Here is a 26,392-nt window from a genome sequence, read left to right as displayed (position 1 = left end):
ATATGAGCAATATTGTTATAATTTTTCACATCCTAAGTAATAAATAAAGCTCTCACACCTTCATTGAATTCATAAATATTAACACAGGTTAAAAATTTGACATAAAGTAAACATGAAATCTGCAAAAACACTGCACGGTACATTTTGTTGTTTTTTGAAAAAGCTATCTAAAAAATGTTGCTAACATTCAAAAGTACCAAATATATGGGACAGGTATATATGCAACCAAAATTCAAATATTTAAGATATTTTCTTAGTTATAAACTAGAACAGAGATATAATAATAAGAAGTAAAAAATCACAAGAAAAATCTGGGGAAAAATAGCAAGTGCTTGACATTAGCCACAAAATACAGAGTCACAAGGCAGATACAGAACCTATTTGAAAAACAATACATATTCTGTCTAAACGACCTCAAAAGGACATAAATATTTGTGGAGGAATACTTTGTTTTGAATGGGAATATTTATGTCCATGAAGATAAAAATAATCCAAAATCAATATGATCACTTTATTGTAGTTAGTCTTTTATCTGATAAAAGATATTCTACCTCATTATTTATTTAAACTTTTTTTTTACCATTTGCAGATATTCATTCTTCCATACTAACTTCAAAATTACCTTATTCAACCTTTTTTTAAAAAGGCTTCCAAAGGATTTCTGTTTAGAATGTCTTTAAATGAAGAAAGTGATTATGAATGATGAAAGTTAAATAACTTGTGATAATTCATGATCACAGAATATTATTTATTGTCACAAGAATAGGCCATTGTAACAATAATAAAAATTAGGAAAGGTAGAAAGAGATCCAGATCATAAAGAAACAGTGTGTAAAAAATTATAATGTATGAATTTGAGTGCATTTTTAAAAAGATGAAACAGTTCCTGTGAGATGTTGGACTAATTGACTACACAGCAAGAAGAAAAAACTCATGCATATAACTATATACAGAAATAAATTTCATATGGGTTAGAAGTTAAATGCTAAAACTGAAACAAACACTTTTGATGGAATATACTGTGTAATTCTAGTATTAGAAAGAAATTATCAAAAATGCAAACCATAAAAGAAAAGAAAGATCTATCTGTCTCCATTATCTTATTATTTTGGCTCCATTATCTTTACACTCGCTAGAGACAATTTGGAGGCTCTCTTAAAACCACTGAGTTTCTCAACTGCCAACATGAGTTATGGTGTCTGGGATTCTGCTTGACTATTTATAATTAGGAAGCATTTGTACTGGAATATTATTAGTAAGAGACAAGAGGGAGAGATTTCTTTCAATCCATTCTAGCCTCAGTTTAAATTTTATCTCCCAAACGAGCTCAATCCTAGGCCCTATACCTGCCACTAAAACGATTCTACTGATCTTTAGCCTTTATCCAAAAACAACAAAGTAAAGAAAATGCAAGACCTGAAGGGGAATCCTGCTTTATTAGCAGTAAAATTCCTAATCCATGTCATGGGTTTACTGAACTTCAAATTGCTCTGCTCTTTCTTTCAGATGTCCAGTCTTTCGGAGTCACCATTTGGCTGAAATTTTCCATTTCAATTCTGTGTGTGATATTGTTTCTGATTTCTGTGGGCTTTTGCTGTCAGTGCTTCAACAAAAGAGGTAACAGTTGCAACAAAGGTGGAATCATTTAGGGCATCTCTCATAATATGATGCCTTAGTCGCATGGGGTGCTTCAGCAAAGCCACATGATCTTTGTCTACCAATACCAAGCCTTGCATAGGGCATCTTAGGTCTTGTTTCTCACTTTAAAAGTGTTAAATTTCACAGGTCTCAATTACGAGCTTCCTAGAACAAGGATATTTTGAGAAATGGAGTCAGTATATATGTCTCCTGAGCTGCTCAGACCCACAGTTATTATTTCTGCATCCTTATAGGAGTGCTTTCTCTCTCAAGTCTATTCAATCAAAATAAAGTGGATCCAACCTCTGCTTTACTCAAAATAATTTAGTAATGGGTGAATCCTGTGTGTCTTGCTCAGGATGCACTTAACTTGATTATAATCTTCTTGCCTACACAGATTGCCATTAATTTTCAAGGCAAGAAACCAAGTCCTTTGCAACCAGATTCTTTCTTCAGGTTTTATGGTTAAAATACATGACTATATCACCCTTATTTATGAATATATCACCGGATGATACAGTGGCCCATCAAGTACATGGACATTGGACATTTTTAAGAACAACTCTTTTTTTCAATGGATGACCAAGCAAAATAGATCACATATAGTTGAGTACACTGCTAGGTGGGGATGTGAATTTGGAGATTCAATTTAATGGAGATAAGTCAAAAGATAAGATACAACTCATTGTGCTCATTTCCCTATATAATTCATACACTTATTCAGTGCCTACCCTATGCTAGGCATCGGAAGAATTATTTACAGAATTTATGTGAATTAATCATAAAAGGCAGTGCTATTATTGTCACCATTTTATAGATGGTTCACATAGCTCATAAGTGAGAGAGCTGAGATTGGAATGCAGATGTGTTTGGCTCCAATTCTCATGCGTTAGTAATTATGCTTCTTTCTGGTATTTATTTTCAGGTTTCTGCCTGTACACCTTAATGGTTGAGGAGGTTATTAACTCATGAGATAGCCTGTTGCAGTTATCATGGGATTTTTTTTCATTTTGAAAATCTAATCTATTAATACATGACATCTACCAATTTTATCACAATGAGTAGCTCTTCTTCGTCATTTCCATGAAAGTCTTTTAATGACTTGAGATCATAATTTTACTCCAACTGAGTTTCTTTAAAAAATACCTCATTGTTTCAGGTTATTTTCCTCTGGAAGGTGATATAAATCACAGAACATATATTTTAGTATTATATGGGAAAACATTTTAATGATCTCTGTTTGGCTTATAGAGAATCCCCTTGACAGTGGGATTCAAGCTAAGGTGTGTAAGTATGCTCAGAGTCTGTGGATCCAAGACAATTTTTTTTTTCTTTCGCCAACTCAGTGTCACCACAACTACATCTGTTCAGTCCCACAATCCTCATAATCCTCAGAAATCTGATGAAGATTTCCTTCCTAGCGACTCTCTTCAGTGCCCCCAGCCAGATTAATTTCATGCCAGATTAGATGGTGAGAATTAGGAAACTCCTCTTAGCCCAATCTTACTAGGCCCTGCCACCACCCACAAACTACTGAACTCACTTCCTGAGCCTTATCTAGGTTAAGTGGGCATGGAACAATGACTATGCTTTTTCTGATAATGGTTCTTAGGTCAGTGATGCCCCCAATTCCTGCATTCCTCCTTTGCTAATTCTCTCTCTCTCTCTCTGTTCTAGCATTCAGTTGTGACTTCGTTCATTTCTTGAGCAAAGTCTGTGCTCAAGTCATGTGTTGGATATGCTTTTGTGGAGTGCTCATTTTATATATGATATTCCGGACAAGAGGTAAATGGGATCAGTAGTGGTGGACTCTCCCTTTTCTTGGGGCTTGTCAGCCAAAGCTGTGTGGCTCTTTCATCATCACCAGGAAGATTGGCGGTTTGGGTGGCATCTCAGAGGACCAAATTCCAACACTAAGGTTGTCGTAGGTGTCAAAGACCGAAGCTGCTGTGACTGTTGCCAATGTTCTCAGTATTGAGGATGTAGCACCTGCTACAAGGAGGAAGAAATATTCTGGCTTCAGAAAATATGATTGGGTCCAGCCGCTTATTTACTAGGGCTACCGAAGTATACATTCATAACTCTAGGCCAATGTTTCTTATCTTTTGGGGGCTTAGAGTCTATATCGAATGTATAAAGTCAAATATAGATGTTTTCCATCCAATTATCGGACTCACATATACCTCTTCTGTTCACATGCAAATTCAGGAGGCTTATCAAACATTGAAATCCTTCCTGGACCTATTGTCTATGAAATGTGGCTATCACTTAGAGGTGAAATCGACAGCTATTATATATAATAAGAAGTATAATAATAATATTAGCAGAAAATATAATATTCAAAAAGATGACTGATGCTTGACAATTTTTCATTATTTAGAAGTTTCTAAAGAAATGTATATAGAGGACAATTACCATGTAATCAAGGCAAAAAAAAAAAATGTGTTATTTTACTTGAGGCATTGCTTTCAAACCACAAAGAAGAATTTTGGAGAATTCGAGTGGTCGCCAGCAGGTTCCCTCGGTTCCCATCCTCATGCTTGATAGGTCCTGAACCACAACATGCACAGGCCTTTATTTCAACTCTTTCCGCTGAAAATTGCAAAACCCTATCTTTGAACTTATCAAACCAATGGCTAAAAAAACATATTTTCCAGTACTAAAGGAAAACTAATGTTTGTATGAACAAATAAGCACCTAGATAAAAATGTGGGGAAAAAATAGTAAACCTAAGCCAAAGTTCCCTGGGACTTCTTAATTTCAACTAAGTTTCAGTACTTACTCCTGAAGATTCGGTAGTAGTAAATATGAAAAGCCAAAGACCAGGATACAGACCAACTCAGCCATTATCATTAGAGGCAAATATAAATTGTTCCTAATTGTAAAGAGTTTTTCGAGTTTATTGACCTCCTAGCTGTGTGGTCAGAATTTTTAAAAATAAATATCTAAGAATTGAAAGGGATCATATGTTAAGTGTATATTTAACTTTATAACAAACTGCTAAAGTGTCTGTATCATTTTACTCCTCACCAGCAATGGATAAGAGAACACTTATTCCTCATGTTTTCCAGTATTTGGTTCCATTAGTCTCTCTAATTTTAGCTTAGAGTTTGTAGCGGTATCTCCTCTTGGTTTTAATTTCCTTTTCCTAAGCATTTCATATAAATGGAATCAAATAATATTTACTCTTTTTTGACTGGCTTCTTTCACTTAGCATATTGTTTTAAAAGTCCATTCATGTTTTGGTATGTATCAGTTCTTCATTCTTTTTTATTGCTGAATACTATTCTATCATATGAATATAGAACATTTTATTTACCCATTCTTCAGTTAACATACTTTGGGTTGTTTCCAATTTGGGCTAATATTAATAATTTTGTTATGGGGGGTGGCTCCACAGTGTAGTGGTTAGCACGTCTGCTTTACACGCAGAAGTTCCTAGGTTCGCACCCCAGGTGGAGCCATGGACCATACCCCGGGTGCGCCAGGCCTCGGGTGCACCAAGCCAGAGGTGCATGCCTCGAGCATGTGGGAGGGGACGCCCTGCCTTCAGAAATCCAGCTCTTAAGGAGAAACGGCAACATCCATAGGTCAAGGGTGGAATTGGAGGGGGGAGGAATTAAAGAGGGGAAACAAATAATTTGTTATGAATATTTGAGTATAAAGCACATGGATGTCATTTCACTTATTTAGATCTTATATAATTACTTTCAACAATGTTTTATGATTTACAGTGTACAAGTCTGAAGATTTTGTCATTTAATTGCTAGGCATTCTATCTTTTTCAATGTTATTGTAAGCAGACTTGTTTTCTGAATTTTACATTTACCTTGATCATTGCTAACTATGGAAATACAGCTGGTATTTGTGTATTATTTTTGTATCCTGAAACTTTGCTAAATTCATTTATTTATTTATTTGTTCTAATAGTTTGTGTGTGTGTATATGTGTGTATTTCTTAGTATTTTCTATATATAAAATCTTATTATCTGTGAATTGAGTTTTACTTTTTCCTTTACAATCTGGATACCTTTTATTTCTTATTCTTGCAGAATTGCCCTGACTAGGAAATCCAGTGCAGCACTGAGCATAGTGGTTAAGAGCAGACATCCTTAAAGTATTCTTGATCATAAGGGGACAGTATTAATTCTTTCTCTAAATAGTTTATCATTAATTTTCATAGATGGCTTTTTATCAAGTTGAAAGTTCTATTATGTTTCTGACCTGTTGATTGTTTTTATCATGAAAAGGTGTGTTTCATCAGGTGCTTTTTCTGCATCTATTGAGATGATCATGTTGTTTTGTCTTTTATTTATTGTATTAGTTTAATTTGCATATATTATATTTATCTAATATTTTTTATATAAGGCATGATTTGGTTTGCTAGTATTCTTTTTTTTTAATTGAGGAATAATTTCTTCTGGTTCAGGATTATATGTCTATATTTATAAGATATATTGGTCTATAGTTTTCCTGTAATATCTTTCTCTGATTTTAATTAAGAGTAATATTATATTACTGGTCTTGTGCAATCATTTAGGAAGTGATCTGCTTTTCTTTTGTTTCGAAAGAGATTGTTAAGGATAAATATAAATTCTATAAATTTATAAAATTTATAAATCAGTAGAATTTACATGTAAAGCCAAGTAAACCTGAACTTTTCTTTGGAGAATTTTTAAACATATTAATTCAATGTTTTTTTTCACATTTTATAGGTCTGTACATGTTTTCCTTTTCTTCCTGAATCAAATTAACTGTTTCGATCTTTCTAGAAATTTATCCATTTCCTCTGAGTTATCTAAATTTGTTGGTATTAATTTCTTCATAGTATTCCCTTAAAATCCTTTTTACTTCTGTGGTCTTAGAAATGATGTTCTCTTTCATCCCTGATTTCACCAGTTAGAGTCTTTCCTCTTTTTCCTTTTCTTTCTTGACTTGATAAAGGTTTGTAAACTTTATATTCTCAAGTAACTTACTCTTGGTTTCATTGATTTTCTCTATTATTTTTCTATTATCTATTTCATTTATTTTTGCTTTAATTTTTATCATTTCCTTCATTCTGTTCGCTTGAATGTAATGTGCTCTTCTTTTTCCATTGTCATATGGTATAAGGTTAGCTTACAGATTTGAGATTTTTCTTCTTTTTTAAATTTAGGCATTTTATAACTAGAATTTTTTTTCTGAATGCTGCTTTATATGTTCCTCATGCATTTGATATGTTCTGTTTTAATTTTTATTCTTCTGAAAGTGTTTTGTAATTTCCCATGTGATTTCTTCTTTGACCCATTGGTTATTTAGGCATGTGGATTTTAATTTTCACATATTTGTAAATGTTGCAAAATTTTTTCTGTTGTTGATTTCTCATTTAATGCCATTTTTGGTCAAAGGACATACTTTGCATTATTTCAATTCTTTTAAATGTATTAGGTCTTCGTTAATGGCCTAGCATACTATCTATACTGGAGAATATTCCATGTGCCCTTGAGAAGAATATGTACTTTTTTTTGTTAAATGGAGTATTTATAGATCTCTGCTAGGTCTACTTGTTTTACGATATTGTTCAAGTCTTCTATTTCCCTGTTGATCTTCTGCCTATTTGCTCCTCCCATTATTGAAAGCGAGATATTGTAGTATCCAGCTATTATGTTGAATTGTATATTCCCCCTTCCAATTCTATCAGTTTCTGCTTCATGTATTTTAAGGCTCTGTTGTTAGTTGCATACATCTTTGTAACTTTTATATCTTCCTGATAGTTGGACTCTCGTCATTACAAAATGTCTTTCTCTGTCTCTGGTAACAACTTTTCTCTTAAAATTAACTTAGTCTATTTTTAGTATATTTACTCCAACTCCTTTTTTGTTACTATTGGATGGCACCTTTTCCCATTTTTTGCTTTCAAACTATATATGTCTTTGAATCTAACATCTGTCTCTTATAAACAGCATATATTTGAATCGAGTTTTTAAAAAATCAGTTCTCCAAGTGTATGCCTTTCTCTTGGAGTGTTTATTTCATTTACATTTATGTAATTACTAATAGGATAGCATTTACATCTGCCATGTTTCAATTTTTTTCTTTATGTCTTTTTCAGAGGGGGGGGGTCCTTTTTTCCTTGTGTTAAATAGATATTTTTTAGTCTACCATTTTTCTTTTTGCTTTTTTTACTGTTTTTATTCTATTATTTTTGGAGTTTTTCTTAGTAGTTGCCCTGAGTATTATAATTATCATCTCTGGTAGGCTGAATAATGGCTCCTAAAGATTTTCATATTTTAGTCCCTGATATTTTGGATATAATACCTATGGTAAAAGGTAATTATGGGCATGATTAAGGTAAGAATGTTAAAATAGGAAATTATACTGGACTGCATGGGTTGGTCAGTATAATCATAAGTGTCCTTACAAGAAACAGGCAGGAAAATCAGAGTCAGAAAGAAAAGATGTAAGGAAAGCAGTGATGTGCTTTGAAAATAGTAAAGTAAAGTAAGGAAATGGATTCCTCCCTAAAGCCTCCTGAAAGAATTCAGCATTGCCAATACTTTGATTTAAGCTTAGTGAAACTGACTTCGGACTTCTGACCCTCATCGCTGTAAGAAAATAAATTCATGTTGTGGCAATTTAGTAAACCATCAAAAGGTAACTAATGCAGATTTTGGTAAATGGGAGTACAATGCTACTATAAAAATATTTTTAAAAGTAGAAGTATCTTTGGAAGTGGGAAATGACAGAGGCTGAAAATATTTTAAGAAGCATGATTTTAAAAACCTAGATTGCCTTAAACAGACTTAGGAAAAATATGGATGCTAAAGGCACTGCTGGTGAGGGCTCAAGTGGTAGTAAGGAGCATGGTAGAGAAAAATCTGTATCATCTTAGAGAATTTTTAAATTATTATAAACAGATTTTTGGTAGAAATGTAGACTGTAAAGGTGGTGTGGTGCAGTCTAGGAAGGAAAAAAGATAATGTTATTGGAAACTGGAAGAAACAAGATCCTTGTTATATAGTAGCAAGATACTGAGCTGCATTGTGTCTTACATTTGTGTGGAAAGCACAACGTCTAAATGATATAATTGGATATTTAGATAAGGAGGTTTCTAAGCAAAGGTTTGTGCACTTGAGAAGAATGCGTACTCTGATGCAGGTCGGTTTCTTCTCGCTGCTTATCGTAAAACATGAGAGAGAAAAAAATGACTGGAGGAACAACTGTTAAGCAAAAAGGAACCAGGACTTGATGGTGTGGGAAATTCTCAGCAATTCAAATTGTAAAAGATGCTAAAATTAAGAGAGCCACCATCAGGAAAATGTACTTTAGAGAGAAAACCTAGGATGTGTTTGGGTAATATTTTGCTGACGTCTTGGAGGGATCAAAAGATCAGACTATTCAATCATGCCGAGGGCTGTATGATTAGATGATGAGATGCGATGAGATGAGACGAGACGAGATGAGATGAGATGAGATGAGATGAGATGCGAGGACGAGACGAGACGAGATGAGATGCGAGGACGAGACGAGATGTGTGATTCATGGATACTTTAAACAATATCAGCAGAAGCCAGGAATAAAGATGATATTATCCAGGGAATATCTATTGAAGAATCTTTTATCTAATGAAGTTTGTCCCTGTGACATACACAGGAAAACTTCAAGGCTCTTGAGAATGTTACACCAGCAGAAGCACTGCTAACTTGTACTAAAAGAGTTAGAAAGATGAAATGAAAGAAGACTTTCAAACTTTTCTGACAGGAACAAAGACAATAAAACTACTCAGATGTAAACACATCGTATTACTTTCTTTTGGCCTTTACCACATTATCACAAACTGAGTGTCTTAGAGCAACATACGTATATTCTCTTACATTTCTGAAGGTCTGAAATAGATTTCACTGGGCTGAATCCAAGGTGTCACAAAAACTGTACACCCTCCAAGAGGGTCTAGGAATAATCTATTTCCTTGCCTTTTATAGCTTCTAGAGCTGCATTCTGGCCTTTCTTGGTTCATGGCCCCTTCCTCCATCCTCAAAGCCAGCAGCATAACATCTTTAAATCTCTGTGTTCTGTCTTTACGTCCCCTCTCCTCTGTGCATAATCTTCCACCTCCCTCTTATAAAGGTATTTGTGATTACATTGGGCCCACCCAGATAATTCAGAATAATCTCTGTACTTTAAGATTCTTAACTTAATGATATCTGCAAATAGTCTTTTACCACATAAAGTACCATGCATGAGTTCCGTGGATTAGATCTTGAATATCTTTAGGGTCCGTTATTCAACCTACTACCCATGTGCTCTACCCTTTATGAAAATAGAAGAATGACCCCAAGAACGGAGCCACAGGTCCAAAGGCCAGAGCCATGAGTCATAGACCCCAGGACCTGAAACCTCATGGAGTTTTGCTCAGTTGAATTTTGAAATTCCTTGGGAGCAGTAACTACTTTTTTCTTCTCATTTTCTCCACATTTCAGTGAGAATGTCTATAACTGTTTTCCTATGCCTGTTATACCATTATATTTTAGAGCAGGTAATTTGTTTCTAGTTTTACAGTTCCAGCGATGGAGAAGAATTTTGCCCCAGGATAGTTTGTACTCACTCATCCTCTTCCAAATTTATAAAGGTCATTGAACAATTTCAGTTCCTCGCAGTTGTATGACTGAAATTTAAGTCTTTGCTGACTTCCAGCTGGGGACCTAGAGGCTGCCTATATTTCTGAACATGCTTTCCATGTGGCATTGCTAACATAATGGGTCAAGTCCCCTTCACCATTTGAATCTCTCTAACTTTTTCTTTAGCCACATCTCTTTGACTACAGCCAGAAAAAGTCTCTGCTTTCAGGTGCTCATATGATTAGATTGGACCCACCTAAATAATTCTAGATAATCTTCCTATTTTAAGGCCTATAACTATAATTACATCTGCAAAGTTTCTTTTTCCATGCAATGTAAGATATTCACAGCTTTCAGGGATTGGGGCATGGACATCTTTGGGAGTTCATTATGCCTATGACATTCTGTTTGGCCCCCAAAGTTTCACATTATTCCCAAACACAAAATTCATTTTATTCATGCAAAATCTCATTCCATTACAGCATCAACTCAAAGTTGATAATGAAGAAAATCACAAAAGAATATTAAAGAATCTATTTTATATAGTTGTTGTGAGGGTTAATCGAATTAGTCCTTTTTAAGTTATAAAACAATGACTTCTAAAGAATAAATTTTCAGTTATATTAAATGTTATTTCCTGAATATTCTCTCCCTGTAGTTCTTAATTCAACTGATTTCCTGATTTTAACACCTTTCTCAGTCTTTATTTCAGATCCTTTGTTTCTCTTGTATGAAGACTGGATACAGGACATGGCAATAATGATATCTATTTTTACGGTGTTTTACACTACACTAATCTTTTTTTTATACCTGACAATGAAAAAGGTAATTGAGCAAGGTGAGTCATGACTCTAAAGCTATCATTTTTCCAGCACATATTTATTTTTCATTCACTGTAAGGCCTCACTTTCTGCCTGGTTATTAGTTCAAGGTCCATCCTGTTTCCAGAGAGAGAACAAAGTCTCAGACTAGGTGTTGTCAAGTTATACATTTATATATAGAGTTTCAGTTGAAGCATCTCAAATGTACAAAGAGTGACTCTGCTTCTGCTCTGATCTTCAGGCTTCTGCTCTGTACTTTAGCTAGTAATACACACAATCATAACCGTAATTCTCAGATTTATTACTCTCCTCTGGCAACATGCAGGTCAATTTTTCTCTTGATGTCTCTACTTCTAGTACCCAAAGAGAAGAATGCAACACAAGTCTCTCCAAGCACACTTTGTGCATCGTTTCCCATATAGATCAGTTTATCCTGATTTTATGTATTATTCCACTCACTGAAAATTACCAAGACTTGATTCTATTGGACATTATTTAACTCTGTTCACTCTGCCTCCCTGAATGAATTTCACCATTTCTTCACTTTTATTCAGCCAAGAATCCTAAGTAATAGGTATTAAGGTAGAGATGCTTCTGATTTTGTTACTAAAATTTTGTTTCTGACATAAATGAAGTCCTCAGATAAATGATCTTCCCCTCAAAACTTTCTATAATCAGATCGCAATTCACCAAGCCATGAGCAATTCTCATTGCTTTCTTGATTACTTTATTTAAATGAACATGGTATTAAATGGACAGTGAACAACTTATGTGTATCATTAGATGTTGGAGGAAACAATAACAATATAATGGAAGTCTGAGGGAAAAATATGTTTGAGGTCTACAATTTTACCTGTTCCAAATAATTTCTCATAAGAGCAAAAAATAGTCAAGAACAAACTGAATGTACTATTACTGTAGACTATATGAAAATTATTTAAGATAAAATATCCCCAAATAGAAATGAGGATATATGAAAAATCACATGAGTAACTAATTTGTAAGGAATAGGTTGAAACAATTTAGCCAATGAATTATTAATTAAATATATAGTTATATTGTGGTTGCAAATATAATGACTATTTAAATAAAGTAATTTGAAAATATATTATTGAACCTAGTCACTGAACTTCAATAGTTGCTAATATTACAGAAAGAGAGACAACCAGAAATTATTCTAGATGTAATAACAAAGTGCTACCTATGATGTGGTTTAGCTCAAAAAAGAAAAAAAAAAAACCTGAATCTGATTAAACCTTTATTTTAACTTCCTATTTCTAGGAACTATAAGATCAAGAACCAAGAAGAATATATTATATAAAATGACAGAGATGTAATCAGCTAAATGCAGACACAAGAACACTACAAAACAAATGATCCAAGTTCTTCAGTAAATATGTTGCAAGAAAATAAAATGAGAGAGATGGAAGAAGAGCTCTATAGTTTGAAATGTAAAAGGCGTATCAACCAATCACAACCTGTTCATATATTTTATGTCTATTTAGACCAATAAACTAAAGTAATTTTGACATTTTTATAAAATTAGAAATATGAGTACTGGCTCTACTTCTGATGATATTAATGAGTTATTAATTTTAAGTGTGATAATGTCACTTAACTATGTTGGAAAAATCCTCTTTTAAAGATGCATACTGAATATGAATTAAATGATATGATATCTAGGATTTACTTTAATGAGAAAGATGTGAGTAGCTTAAAACAAAACTAGAAATAAGTTGATATTTATTAACTTGTTTCTTGGTGACAGGAACATGAATTACACAAATATTTCTATTTTTGTATGTGTTTAAAATAAGTTTTAAAATAAATTTTACTAATAAAGGCTAAAATGAAAAGCAGCATAAAGAGAACTCTTTGAGAATTCAGAGGAAAGAAAAAAGACCTAATAGAGTGTTTAGAAAAATGATAGAGTCACAGAAATTAAACAGGAAATAAGCTAATAAATTAAAGATCATGGACAGAACTGGACAAAGAAATAGTGAATCATGAAAGCATATAGAAAAGTAAACTAGTAAAAATGAATAATGAAATAAAACATATTCGACAGGGCTTAAGATACATGCATTACAGAATGAGAAGTCTAACACACACCTAATTATGTTTACAAAAATTAAGTGATAATGAAATGCAAAGGGGTTATATTTAAAGAGATAATAGCAATTATTTTCATGATTGATGAAAGAGATGAAACCCTAGTTTTCAAAAAAATTAAAACAATCAAATAACCTACCAAATTTTTTTCAATATTCAGTTATTCTTTATTTAGCCTTTTCTCTTTGTTTTATAGCAATCACATGGTGGTGAATCCTTATAATTTATCCATTGATCCTTCTTGATAACATTGAACTTGGCAATGAGAAACTTTCAATGTGAGATGGATCATTTTGACTCAAAGAGCCAAGAACTGATTTCTTGTTTTTCTTTTTGCTTTTTATTTCACAAGCTGGAAGGACACTTTATTTTATTTTTTTAAAAATTTTTTAATTAAAATTGTTATGGTGACATTGGTTAATAAAATCAAATAAATTTGAAGTGTACAATTGAACAATACATCATATGTATATTTCATTGTGTGTTCACCATCTAAAGTTAAATCTCGTTCCGTCACCAAATATTTGATCCCCTTTTCCCCTACGGATCTTCCTTCTCCCCCTTCTTTCTGGTAACCACTAATCCACTGTCCATGTCCATGAGTCTCTGTTTGTCATGTTTGTCACTTTCAGTTTTATATTGCACATGAGTGAAATTCCATGGTTCTCAACTTTTTCTATTTCACTTAACATGATTATCTCAAGATCCATCTATGTTATCATAAATGGCGGTACTTCATATTTTCTTATGGTTGAGTAATATTCCTTTATGCATATATATGTACCACATCTTAAGCCAATCATCTATCATAGGACACTTTGGTCACTTCCTGTTCTGGCCATCATGAATAATGCTGCTATGAACATTATATATCTTTATGATGTTCATAAGATGCATATATCTTTATGGATAAATGTTTTCAAATTTTGGGAGGAATTGCTGGGTCATATGGTGATTGCATTCTTAATTTTTTGAGGAACCTTCATACTGTTCTCCATAGAGGCTGTACCAGTTTACATTTTCACCAGCAGTATATGAGGGTTCCTTGTTCCCCACAACCTCTCTAGCACTTGTTATTTGACCTGTCGATGATAGCCATTCTAACAGGTGTGAATTAGTATCTCATTGTGGTTTTGATTTGCATTTTCCTAATAGCTAGTGAAGTTGAGCATCTTCTCATATGTTTGTTGGCTGATCGTATATCTTCTTGGGAGAAGTGTCTGTTCAGGTCCACTGCTCATTTTTTAATTGGACTGTTTGTATTTTAGTTGTTGAGTTGTATAAGTTCTTTGTATATTTTGGGCATTAGCTCCTTATCAGAGGTGGTGTTTGTGAATATCTTCTCCCATTCAGTTGGTTGACTCTTTGTTTTGTTGATGGTTTCTTTTGCTGTGCAGAAACTTTTTAGTTTAATATAGTCCCATTCACTTATTTTTGCTTTTACTTCCCTTGCCTTTGAGGTCAAATTCATAAAATTCTCTCTAAATCCAAGGCCCTTGAGTTTGGTATCTATGTTTTCTTCTATGCAATTTATTGTTTCAGGTCTTATAGTTAGGTCTTTGATCCATTTTGAGTTAATTTTGGTGTATGATGATACATAGCAGTTTAATTTCTTTTTCTTTTTTCTTTTTTCTTTTTTCTTTTTTTTTTTTTTTTTGCATGTGGCTTTCCAATTTTCCCAGCACTATTTATTGCAGGGACTTTCTTTTCTCCATTGTATGTTTTTTGGCTCCTTTGTTAAAAATTACTTGCCCATATATACGTGGGTTTATTTCTGAACTCTCAATTCTGTTCCATTGGTCTGTGTACTGTTTTTCTGCCAGTACTGTGCTATTTTAATTATTGTCGCTTTGTAGTACAATTTGAAGTCAGGCACAGTGATACCTCCGGTCTTTTTCTTTTTCCTCAGGATTGCTTTGGCTTTTCAGAGACTTTTATAATTCCATAAAAGTTAGCAATCCTAGGAACCTTTGTACTACCTAGGCAATTGAATAGTCTTCTGACTAAAATTGGGGGGGGAAATGCAAAATTTAAAAAGAATCATTTGGTGAGGACTTTATGAATTTGACCTCGAAGGCAAGGGAAGTAAACGCTAAAATAAATGAATGGAACTACATCAAACTAAAAACTTCTGCTCAGCAAAAGAAACCATCAAAAATGTAAAGAGACAACCATCCGAATGGGAAAATATATGTGTAAGCAACGCCTCCGATAAGGGCCTAATATCCAAAATATACAAAGAACTCATACAACTCGATAGCAACAACAAAAAACAAACAAATGATCCAATCAAAGTATGGGCAGAGGACCTAAACAGACAGTTCTCCCTAAAGGACATACAAATGGCCAACAAATATATGAAAAGATGATGAACATCGCTAGCTATTAGGGAAATGCAAATCAAAACCACAATAAGATACCATCTCACACCTGTTAGAATAGCTATAATCAACAGGACAGGTAATAACAAATGCTGGAGAGAATGCGGAGAAATAGGAACCCTCATACACTGCTGGTGGGACTGCAAATTGGTACAGCCTCTATGGAAAACAGTATGGAGTTTCCTCAAAAAAACTAAGAATTAATCTACCACATGATCCAGCAATCTCTCTACTGGATATTTACCCCAAAGACTTGAAAACTCATATCTGAAAAGATATTTGCACACCGATGTTCATAGCAGCATTATTCACAGTGGCCAGGACATGGAAGCAACCAAAGTGTCCTACGAAAGATGACTGGCTAAAGAAGCTGTGGTACATATATACAATAGAATATTACTCAGCCATAAGAAGAGATGAAATACTGCCATTTGCAATAACATGGACGAGTCTTGAAATACTAAGCGAAATAAGCCAGACAGAAAAAGTTGAAAATCACATGATATCACTTATATGTAGGATATAAACCTAAAAGCAACAAATGAACAGGACAAACAAACAGAGACTCATGAACATGGACTATAGACTAATGGTTACCAGAGGGTAGGGGGGAAGTAGATGAGAAAAAAATTTAAATAATTTCTTCAATTAAATAAATCATAAATAATAAAAAAATCATTTGAGGCTTTAAGTACTTTGCAACTTTAACTTATAAGGGCAGGTAGTTTAATTTCAAATTTTATTGTTATGAATCCTTAAAAATATTAGCTAATTTAAAAGAAAATGTAATCATATAACTTTAATTTTTTCCCAAAAAATTTGATAATGGGCATTTCTTTTCATTTCTTGAAATTTATATGTCACTCACAAATATTATTATGGTATCTTTGTATAACCATTTACTATCACTGCAGAACTCATTAGATATTTTGAAGGAAATGGATGGTCATATTTTTTTGAGGAAAATCAGAAAGATATTTTCAGCTATTGGACTAAATTTTTTTGTTTTTGGCATTTCAAAAAACACTAGATGTACAAGGTAATGACAGAATAACAGAATCAGAGGCATATGGAAGGAACTCCTGAGTTTTACACAGTCATTTATGTTTATGGTAAACTTAATTTCCTCTTGCTAATCAAAATTGATCAAAGAAACTTTTTTATTGGTTATTTTAGTGGCATGAATATCTCAAAATGGCCAAGTACTGGTTTCAATTTTTAGCCCAATTGAACCATTGTTGCATCTATTGATCAAAGTATTTACTCTTGGATACTAAGACATTAAATTAGCAGAATTCATAGTTGAGGGTTGAGAAGCAACAATGTGAGTGATCTGAAGTTATAATTGTAGGAAATGCCACTCACAGTTCAACTCCTTGTTTCTCAGATTCATGTGTCCTAGATATAAAAGAAACAGTGACACATATTGCTTTCTGGTTTGAGCTTTTATTACTAACTAATATATTATATATTTCATTTGTTCATGTATTCTCCACCCTCCCCTGCTAAATAGCCATATAAGCTCTCCATGGTTATAAATTCATCTATCATTTTACTCTCCAATGTTGTAACCTCAGCTCATAGAATACTGTCTGGTGTTTTGTGGCATTCAATAAATATTTATTGAGTAAAGGAATAAAACCAGTAGGAATAGTAAACTTGAGACTGTTGTTTTCCTTATTTCCTTCCCAAGGAATTCCTTGGTTAGGATCAACATTGTGTGTGAAGCTGGGAACATGACATTAAATAAAGAAGAAACATGATGATTTGAAAAGGCATATTATTATCCACACAAGTCTCAAATCTTATGAGAACAAATCACTGCCCTTCCATGAAAAGAAGCATACAATGTAAGTAGCCTGTCACCATGGAACTGGCTGATATCTTGGTCAATGGGCTGTATTGGGCTCAATGCTGATCTCTGTTATTAACAAGATCAGCATGGCAAGGTGAATTCCATGATGTCATGCCATGCATTACCACTTTGTTCATGACTTCTCCAGAAAAGCAGTTAGGCCAAGCAGAAAAGAGTCTCTCTCTCTTCTCTCTCTCTCTCTCTCTCTCTCTCTCTCTCCCACCCTCTGCTCTCTCTCTCACACACACACACACACACACACACACAGAATGGGACACCTTGCTCACCTGATGCTTCAGAGCCTTCCCTGCAGTAAGTTCCTTTTAGTTATCATTCACATGTAATAAATATTTTCACACTCTGGGTCTATTTTCAAGAGGTTCATATATATACCTTACCAAAGATCTGTTCCCAATCTTCTAATCTGTTCCCTTCAATTTCCTGATCATTAGGAGGAAGCTTTAGCCACATCACAGTTATATTTGAACCTCTGAATAACTCTCCAAAAGTTACAATCAGATTTACCAAATATCTCCCCATTGAAAGGATTTTCTTTCCATTCTACATTTCACATTCTCACCTATATAGACTAAATTGCTATAGTGGATCAAATTTGAATGGCAGCATATTGCATATTGTGCCAATTCATTCTTAAACTAGGTTTAATTTTTTTTTTTTTTTTAGTTACATAGTCATAAGGAGCAACTCATGAAGTAATAGGTATGGATTATAGTAGATGTGGCATTATTATGGGTGCACTGAGAGAATAAATCACAATTTGAGGCAAACGATGTGTGCTGCAGGACCTAATTGAGCTCATTATTATATATAATAGGAAATGTTTCCAGTTTCCTCAACTTTAGATAATCTGCTAATAGCCAATTCTACCTAATAATTTGGTGTCCCATGATCAAGTATTTATCTATGCCTAATTTCACTAATAAAAGAAGAACTATTTCTCAAAAGAATAGCAATTGCTAGCCGACAGCGTAATGGCTTTACTCCAAACTTGTGATAACCATGATGATTCTTCTTTTGGGGTCTGCCTCAGATTGCACATAGCATCTCATCAAGTCACTTGGAACATCATTGGATTTTCTTGGTCATTAAGACCAAAGTGAAATAGCTACTTATGGTGGGAAAGCTGAAAACATCTCTCTTCCCCTAAGTTCCATTCAGGCTTAGAAGCTCTGTTTAGACTAGCACTCCCGAAATGTTAAATGTTGCCTAGGAATATAATTAAAACCAAAATACAAGCGTAGTCAATGAAGGTATACTACTATTCATGCCACGTGACCATGAAGTATTCTTAATAATCTCTTTAGATCGAAAGAAAAACAAATTATCAGATTGACAGCTTCATATCAGATGACAAGATTTTAAAAATTTTCTTCACTAAGGAAGAAAATGGGTTTGTCTATGGCAGAGGTATTTATTGCAAGGGGAAAAAAAAAGAAAATGGCAAGACTTATAACAGCTATTAAAATTTTCATGATCAAGTGGAAACTTTATGGCCCCTAAACATGTAATCGGTTTTCCCCATATTTATGAGTTTGCAAGAGGAGGATTTCTCATATTTCTGAGTTAGCAAGATGATAGAGAACTACTAAAAGCTTCTAAAGAGTAAAATCAACTGCAGTCTTCCAGTATATTGGAAAGAAATTCTTACTGTGAAGAGGGCCGATGCTAGTCAAAGACTTATCCTATCTTCAAATAATTGACAGCTTTGAAGATGTATAGAAGTGGAATTTGTTGGGTAGTTTTCATAGGCCAGAAATAGGTCTTTAATAAACAACCAGATAAAAAAAAATGGACCCATCAGATTATCAATCAAAAAATATCATGATCAAGGAACATAAAGAAACCAAAATCTTCTCAAAACAAAACCTGAGTCTTATCCTGCTCTAATAAAGATGTTTGTGGTAATTAGACTTTTACCTTATTAACATGATGAATAAGTAGGAAAGCCTTGTATACCCCTTTGATATAACATTATTTGGAGACTTTATACTTCTTTTATATGCAATGTTGGGTATATGAAAAAAATTAGATATGCAAAAGAAAAAGATATAAACAATTAAGAGACAATAAATAGTGGAAGCAAACCTACAGGTAATCAAGATATTGGAATTAACAGACAATTTAAAACAACTTTAATAATATAATAGAGCAAAGCTTGTCAAAATAGATAAAAGGAAGATGAATGTAACCAAAGAATGAAAATCTATTAAAACAATCAAATATTTTCAAAGTAAACACTATAATATCTGAGATTAAAAGCTCAATGGATTACTTAATAGCATGTTGGGAACAAAACAAGATTAGTTAAATTAAACACAGGTTAACAAAAAATAACAAAATTGAAACACATGGGGAAAAAGATAATGGAAATATTAAATGTAGTGGTAGTTTTCAATATAGGCGCCATCATTTTTTGTTGTGTATACATATGTTCCTCTTCAAATCAAGCAGTGAAGTCCAATTCCCCTACCTTTAAATCTGAGCTGCCTTAGTGACTTACATGCCCAATACAATATAGAGGAAGTAACATTTTGTAACTTCTTACATTAGTTCAAAAGAAGCCTTGCAATTATTTATGGGTCTTTTGAAATAATCACTCCTATGTTCTCTCTTAGAATATAGCCACTCTACCATGTGAAACCCAAACCATGTGAGAGAAACCACATGTAGATGTGTAGGTCACATGAAAGTATGCTAGCATCAGCTGGTAGCTCTGTGAATGACCAATCTTAGATGTTCATCATAGTTGAAATTTCAGATGACTGCAGCTCCAGATGATTGAAAATGCATGCGAGTGAGTGATGCCAGGAAGATTATGGAATAGAAAGCCCCAGACTTTCTTTTGCTCTATGGACGCACCAGTTCAAAAATACATGAACCAATTTCCTTTGTGAAAAATGCAGAGACCAGTTGGGAGGCTTCTCACCAGGTGAGTGCACAACATGCAACTTTCTCACTAAAATCTCTCCCCATATGATCAGCACAAAACCACACTATTGGGAGGAAACTATAGCTTTCAGCTTTTCAATGTGGAAAGCAGAGGAAGACTGACTTATACATTCAACATTCTGACTTTTCAGGAGGCTACCCAAGGGGCTGATTTTTGTCTTGCCTGAAACTGAGCACTGACAGGAAAAGGCTCCAAACTGTTAGCTTGAACAAGTACTCACTCATTGACAGAGCCCTTTACCCTAGGTCAGAATAATAACATCAGGAAAATTCACAGACCTCAGATTCTCCCTTGGGAGAGAAAGAAGAGATTGAAACATATGTCCAATGTTCAGTCTTTTGGGTGATGGGGAGAACCTGGCATACTCTCAACGCCAGGAGACCTAGAGATCAACAACACCTGAGAACAACAACATCAAAAAGAGTTGGGGTGTGTGGAGCCGTTCCAGAGGAACTGCAATATAGTAGACAAACACGGACGGAGTAAGAGGTTATGAACTACTGAAAACAGAAATCAGAACATCTCTCTAATTGGATGTACATGCACTAGTCCAGAGAAGGCACATCTACAGAAAAGGTTTGAGAGATCCCTGACTCTCCTGCCAGGTTGACTGATAAAAGTCTTCCCTGTATAAAGCCGGAAAACTATCTTTCAAAAATGAAAGAGAAAAACTTTCTTAGATGAACAAAAGTTTAGGGAGTTTATTAACACTAGATCTGCCTTACACAAAGCACAAAATGGAGTCCTTCAAATTGACATGAAAGGATGCTAAACAGCAACACAAAAACATACTAAAATATAAGGTTTGCAGGTAAAAGTAAATAAGGTAAATATATAGATAAATAGAAAATACTATAAATCTTTATAACAGTAGTTTGTAAATCATTGTTGATTCTGGTGTAGAAGTTAAAAGACAAAAGTATTAAAAAAACTATGCCTACAAAACATGTTAATGGATATACATTATAAAAATATAATTTGTGATGTAATTTGTAATATCAATAACATAAAGTTGAGTTACATAAAAATATAGAGTTGTGTATGATCGAAGTTATGTTGCTATTAGTTTAAAATAGATTTTTATGTTTATATAAGCCACAAAGAAAATACATATTGAAGATATACCCCCCAAAAAATAAGAAAGACAACACATATCAACACCAAAAAAAAAAAAAAATCAACATTTCACAAAAGAGGAAAGCAAGAGAGGAAAAGAAAGACAAAAAAGCTATGAGACTGAAAATGATTATCAAATGGTAATAATAAGTTCTTATATATCAATAATTTCTTTAAACATGAATGGATTAAAATTCTCAATCAAAAGACAGAGAGTGGCCGAATGGCAAAACAATCAAACAAACAAACAAAGAACAACAATGGTTTACGGCCATGCTACCCTGAACAAGCCCGATCCCGTCTGATCGCAGAAGCTAAGCCGGGTCGGACCTGGTTAGTACTTGGATGGGAGACCACCTAGGAAGACCAGGTGCTGAAGGCGTAAAATATTAAAAAATAAATAAATAAAGGATTGTAATCTGACAAGTTCCTTGCAATCTGTGAGGTCAACCAAGGGTTGCCTCACCTAAAAAAAGGAAAAAAAAGAACAACAACAACAACAAAAACCCAAGATCTAACTATATGCTGTCCAGCAGTCTACAAGAGACTCATTTTAAATCTAAAGATATAAGTAAGATGAAAGTAAAGGATGGGAAAAGGTATTCAATACAAATGAAAACCAAAGAGAGTAGGTGTGGGCACACTTAAATCAAATAGACTTTAAATTAAAAGCTGTCAAAAGAGACCAAGAAAGATAATGTATAATGAGAAAAATGTCGGCTCTCCAAAATATAACAATTATAAATATATATGAACCAAATAAATAAAACAAACATTGACAGAACTGACAGGAACACAATAATAGTGGAGAATTTCAACATGCCACTTTCAATAGGAATAAAACATCTAGACAGAAAATCAATAAGGAAATGTTGGACTTGAACTATACTTTAGACAAGTATACCTAACAGATATATACAGAACATTCCACCCCACAGCAGCAGAATACATTCTTCTCAGGCAAAAATAGAATATTTGCCAGGATAGATCACAAATTAGGTAACAAGACAAGTCTTAACAAATGTGAAAGATTGAAATAATATTAAGTATATTTTCTGACTACAAAAGAATGAAACAAAAAATTGATTACAGAAGGAAAATTTGAAAACTCAAAAATATGTGGAAATTAAACAACATACTCTTGAACAATCAATATGTCAAAGAAAAAATCTAAAGGGAAATTAAAAAGTTCCTTGAAACAAATGAAAATGGACATACAACATGCCAAAATGTATGGGATGCACCAAAAGCAGTATTAAGAGGGAAGTTTATAGTAATAAATGCCTACATTCACAAAGAAAAAAAATCTCAAACACATCAATGAACTAGAATAAGAACAAATAGAGCTCAAATTTAGCTGAAAGAAGGAAACATAAATGTCAGAGGAAAAATACATAAAATAGAGAATAGAAAACAATAGAAAAATAACAAAACAAAGATTCGGTTTTTAGGAAAGATCAACAATATCGAGAAAACTTTAGCTAGACTAAGAAACAAAGAGGGAAGACAAATAAAATCAGAAATGAAAGAGAAGACGTCACAATTGATGCCACAGGAATATAAAGGATCATAAGAGACTACTATGAATTTGTATACTCCGAAAAAATTGGATAACCTAGATGACATAAATAAATTTCTGGAAATTTATTATATGCCAAGTCTAAACTATGCAAAATGTTAATAATTGAGGAAACTAGAGTAGAATTTGAAGTGGTATTTGGCTATCTGTACTTTCCTATTCATAGTTTCCTAATTACTGGTAGGACAAAGGTAAGAGAGGAAAGCATCAGTGAAATTAAAGTAATTGTCCAATCAGAAGAATACAGAGAAAAGAAATTGAATAAAGATAAACATAGTATCAGGAATCTGTATGACAATATGGGCTAACATGCATGCAGTTGGAATCCTGAAAGTAGAAGAGAGAGAATGAGGTAGAATTATTTTTACTTCTAAAATAATCTCAAAGTGGGAGAAATAATTTATATTTACAGATTCCAGAATCTCATAAACCACAAGGAGTATACATAAATGTGAAGGAAATCGTGTCTAGGAACATAATAATCAAACTGCTGCAATACAAAGGGAACACAGAAAACAGCCCAAGAGGAAAAACACATTTCAGATGAATAAACAACAACTCTGATTTGTCCTCAGAAACAAAGAATGTCAGAAGACAGAGAAGCAAAATTTTTTAAATGCCAGGAAAATAAAAACTATCAATCAATAATTTTATTTTTTTCAGATTATCTTGGTTTTTGTTTAATTACTATCCATTGAAATCTACTTTTTTTTTTTTTATCTAACATATTAGCGCTTTTGTCCAAAAGACATGTACTAACACACTCGTAGGAGATTTATTTATTTAATATCATAAATACCAAATATTTTAACACTTTTATTCCATAAGGGAGGATGAACTGGGTGTAGCCACAATCTTAACACTTTTACCAATACCTTAATACTTATTATTCCATAAGGAAGCAGGAACTGGGTGGAGCCTCTGCCTCTCCCACAAACAGGTGACTGCCCTGTCCTCTACCTGATCACAGAAAGGCTTTTCCAATCTCTTGTTTTGCCTCCATTCATTCTCATGAATCCCCACTGTGAAGATTCTGTAGGTGGGCAAAAACTCCTTTTGTGTCTGCATCTCCTAGAGACCTATACTCTCATGCTAGCCCACAGTTGGCCTTTACCTACTCATTAGAATTTTAGCTCAAGTCTTTATATCAGTTTCGATGGTGTCTTCTCTTCTTCCTATGCTCTATCCAGGTAAGTCAGTGTTTGTGCCTCTTTTATTCTTGAAAATTTCAGGGGACCTTTTTCCTTACAAACTCAGAAGGGTTCAGGAAAAGTTATGATTTTGTTGATTATTCAGCTTTTCTTTGCTTTTAAGCTTGGACCAACACTTCTACTTTATGAATCCCAAGCAGAAGCCAGAAATCCTTAATATTATATTTGGATGAGAGGAAATTATAAATTTTGATGAGGTTTTAGTCATCATTCTTTTTCTTTTGTGGTGATTGCCTATGTGACCAATCTAATAAATAATTTAAGATCATATAACCTTCCTACACTGTCTAGAGAAATTTTTCCATCAGCCATGTAAACATGACTGTAAACAGAGAGCAAAAGAAAGTGTTCCCATTACCATATGCAATAGATGGAGATAACAACACATGAAATCACTTCTTTTCAAGATGAAGCTTGTTCTTTCATAACAGTATAGTCCCACGTACAACTAGAGAATAAAAATAGTCACTGAACAGCAGAACTAATAGAAGTTGGAATACTCCCAATACCATTTGTAATACTCTCACCTGAAAAAAACTCCATTTCTCTGCCTCTCAAATTCTTCCTGTCACAAGCCCTGAAAAAATTTCAAGGCATGTCAAAGATATCCATTAGCTATGGAGGCATAGTTTTTAATCTCATTTGTGCAATGCAATCATCTAGGGGAATTTTAGAAAATACCAATGACATCTAAAAAAAACCAGAACTTGTAGAAACAGAATAGAAATGTTTTTAGCATGAATTGAGAGTTTGGGGAATTGGGGAAATGTTTAAGGATACGAACTTGTAACTATCAGATAAATAAATTCTGGAGATGTAATTAATGCACAGCATACTTATTCTAGTTAACGAAACTGTGTTATAAATTTCAAGTTTTCTAAGAGACTCAATCTTAATTATTCTCACCACAAAAAAAAAAAAGAAATAACAATTATGAGACAGGATAAAGGTATTAGCTAATGCTATGGTGGTAATCATACTGCAATATATACATGTATCAGTCAACATATTATATGCCTCAAACTTATACAGTGTGATATGTTAATTATACCTCAATTTTTTAAAAAAGAACATCACTATAATGAGGAATGCAGAGTTAAAATGAAAAAAGATGAAAACTGAATTAAGTCTGTAAACTAATCAACAGTTTTAAAAATATATATTCCTAAGGGGAAGACTATTCATCCATAAAAAGTACCGATACCTGGTACGACATGGATGAATCTTGAAAGCATTTTGCTAAGTGAAAGAAGCCAGTCACAAAAGCCACATATTGTATGATTCCATTTACTTTAAATGTCCAGACTAGGAAGACTCATAGACAGAGAGTAGGTCAGTGATTGCCAGGAAATGGAGGGAGGGGAAAATTGGGGGGCACAAGTTTTTTGGGGGGATGATGAAAATATTCTGAAATTAAATAGTGGTGATGGTTATAAAGCATTATAAATATACCAAAAATCATTGACTTGTAGACTTTTAAACAGTAAATGTTACAGAATGTGAATTTATTACCCAGATGATTCTAATTATCTAATCTAGATGATTCTAATCTAGTCTGGATAAAGAACCTGATACAGAGACATATCAGATGGGCAAAGTGGATGTTTTGATGAGGAAGGGAGGAGGGAACATTTCAGAGGGAGAATAATCCTATCAATGTTAAAAAGCTTTTTGATCAGTGTTAATTTCACGCAGGAGTTACTCCAGGTTAACACCACTTGCACAATAGAAAAACTTTTGAATTTTGCCTCCAGACATTTCACTGCACTTGTGTTTTAGTCACAGAAAAACAGATCATTGATGTAATTATGATCTCTCTGCACACATATTAACACCCATTTTGCTTGGCTTCAAATGCCTGATGCTAATTCAGACACACCCCTAGTTCTTGGGCACAGGAAGAACTTTACCAGAAGGACGTGGAGAAGAGAAGGAAACCAGATTCAGGAGCTCCGGTAAGTGATCAGATTCAGGGATTCAGCTCCACTGGAGCTCCATCCTGCAGCCACAGTCACCAGGAGAGTAGAGGAGAAGTGGTCTTGGAGGACTCGGGCATGGCACCACTGGGGGCTTTTCTCAGGCGTCTCTCTCTCTCTCTCATATCCAAGAGT

General features: G+C 33.7%; 1 protein-coding gene and 1 pseudogene across 1 annotated transcript in view; both read left to right on the top strand.

Moving 5' to 3' along the window:
* Positions 1-26,392, top strand: part of LOC120618647 (selection and upkeep of intraepithelial T-cells protein 8-like) — a 42,547-nt gene that overhangs the window by 9,711 nt on the left and 6,444 nt on the right. Inside the window, exons 4-8 of the mRNA XM_039882870.1 lie at positions 1,234-1,295; positions 1,602-1,617; positions 2,564-2,573; positions 3,316-3,423; positions 10,936-11,073. Of these exons, the coding sequence (XP_039738804.1) occupies positions 1,234-1,295; positions 1,602-1,617; positions 2,564-2,573; positions 3,316-3,423; positions 10,936-11,073 (334 nt within the window). The remainder of the gene's footprint in view (positions 1-1,233; positions 1,296-1,601; positions 1,618-2,563; positions 2,574-3,315; positions 3,424-10,935; positions 11,074-26,392) is intronic.
* LOC120581070 (uncharacterized) lies at positions 21,755-21,873 on the top strand (annotated as a pseudogene).

Source organism: Pteropus medius, unplaced genomic scaffold (genome assembly GCF_902729225.1).
Source record: "Pteropus medius unplaced genomic scaffold, Ma_sr-lr_union100, whole genome shotgun sequence".
Classification (NCBI taxonomy): domain Eukaryota; kingdom Metazoa; phylum Chordata; class Mammalia; order Chiroptera; family Pteropodidae; genus Pteropus; species Pteropus medius.
Note: the sequence above shows the minus strand (reverse complement) of the source record. Positions and strands in the feature narration are given on the sequence as shown.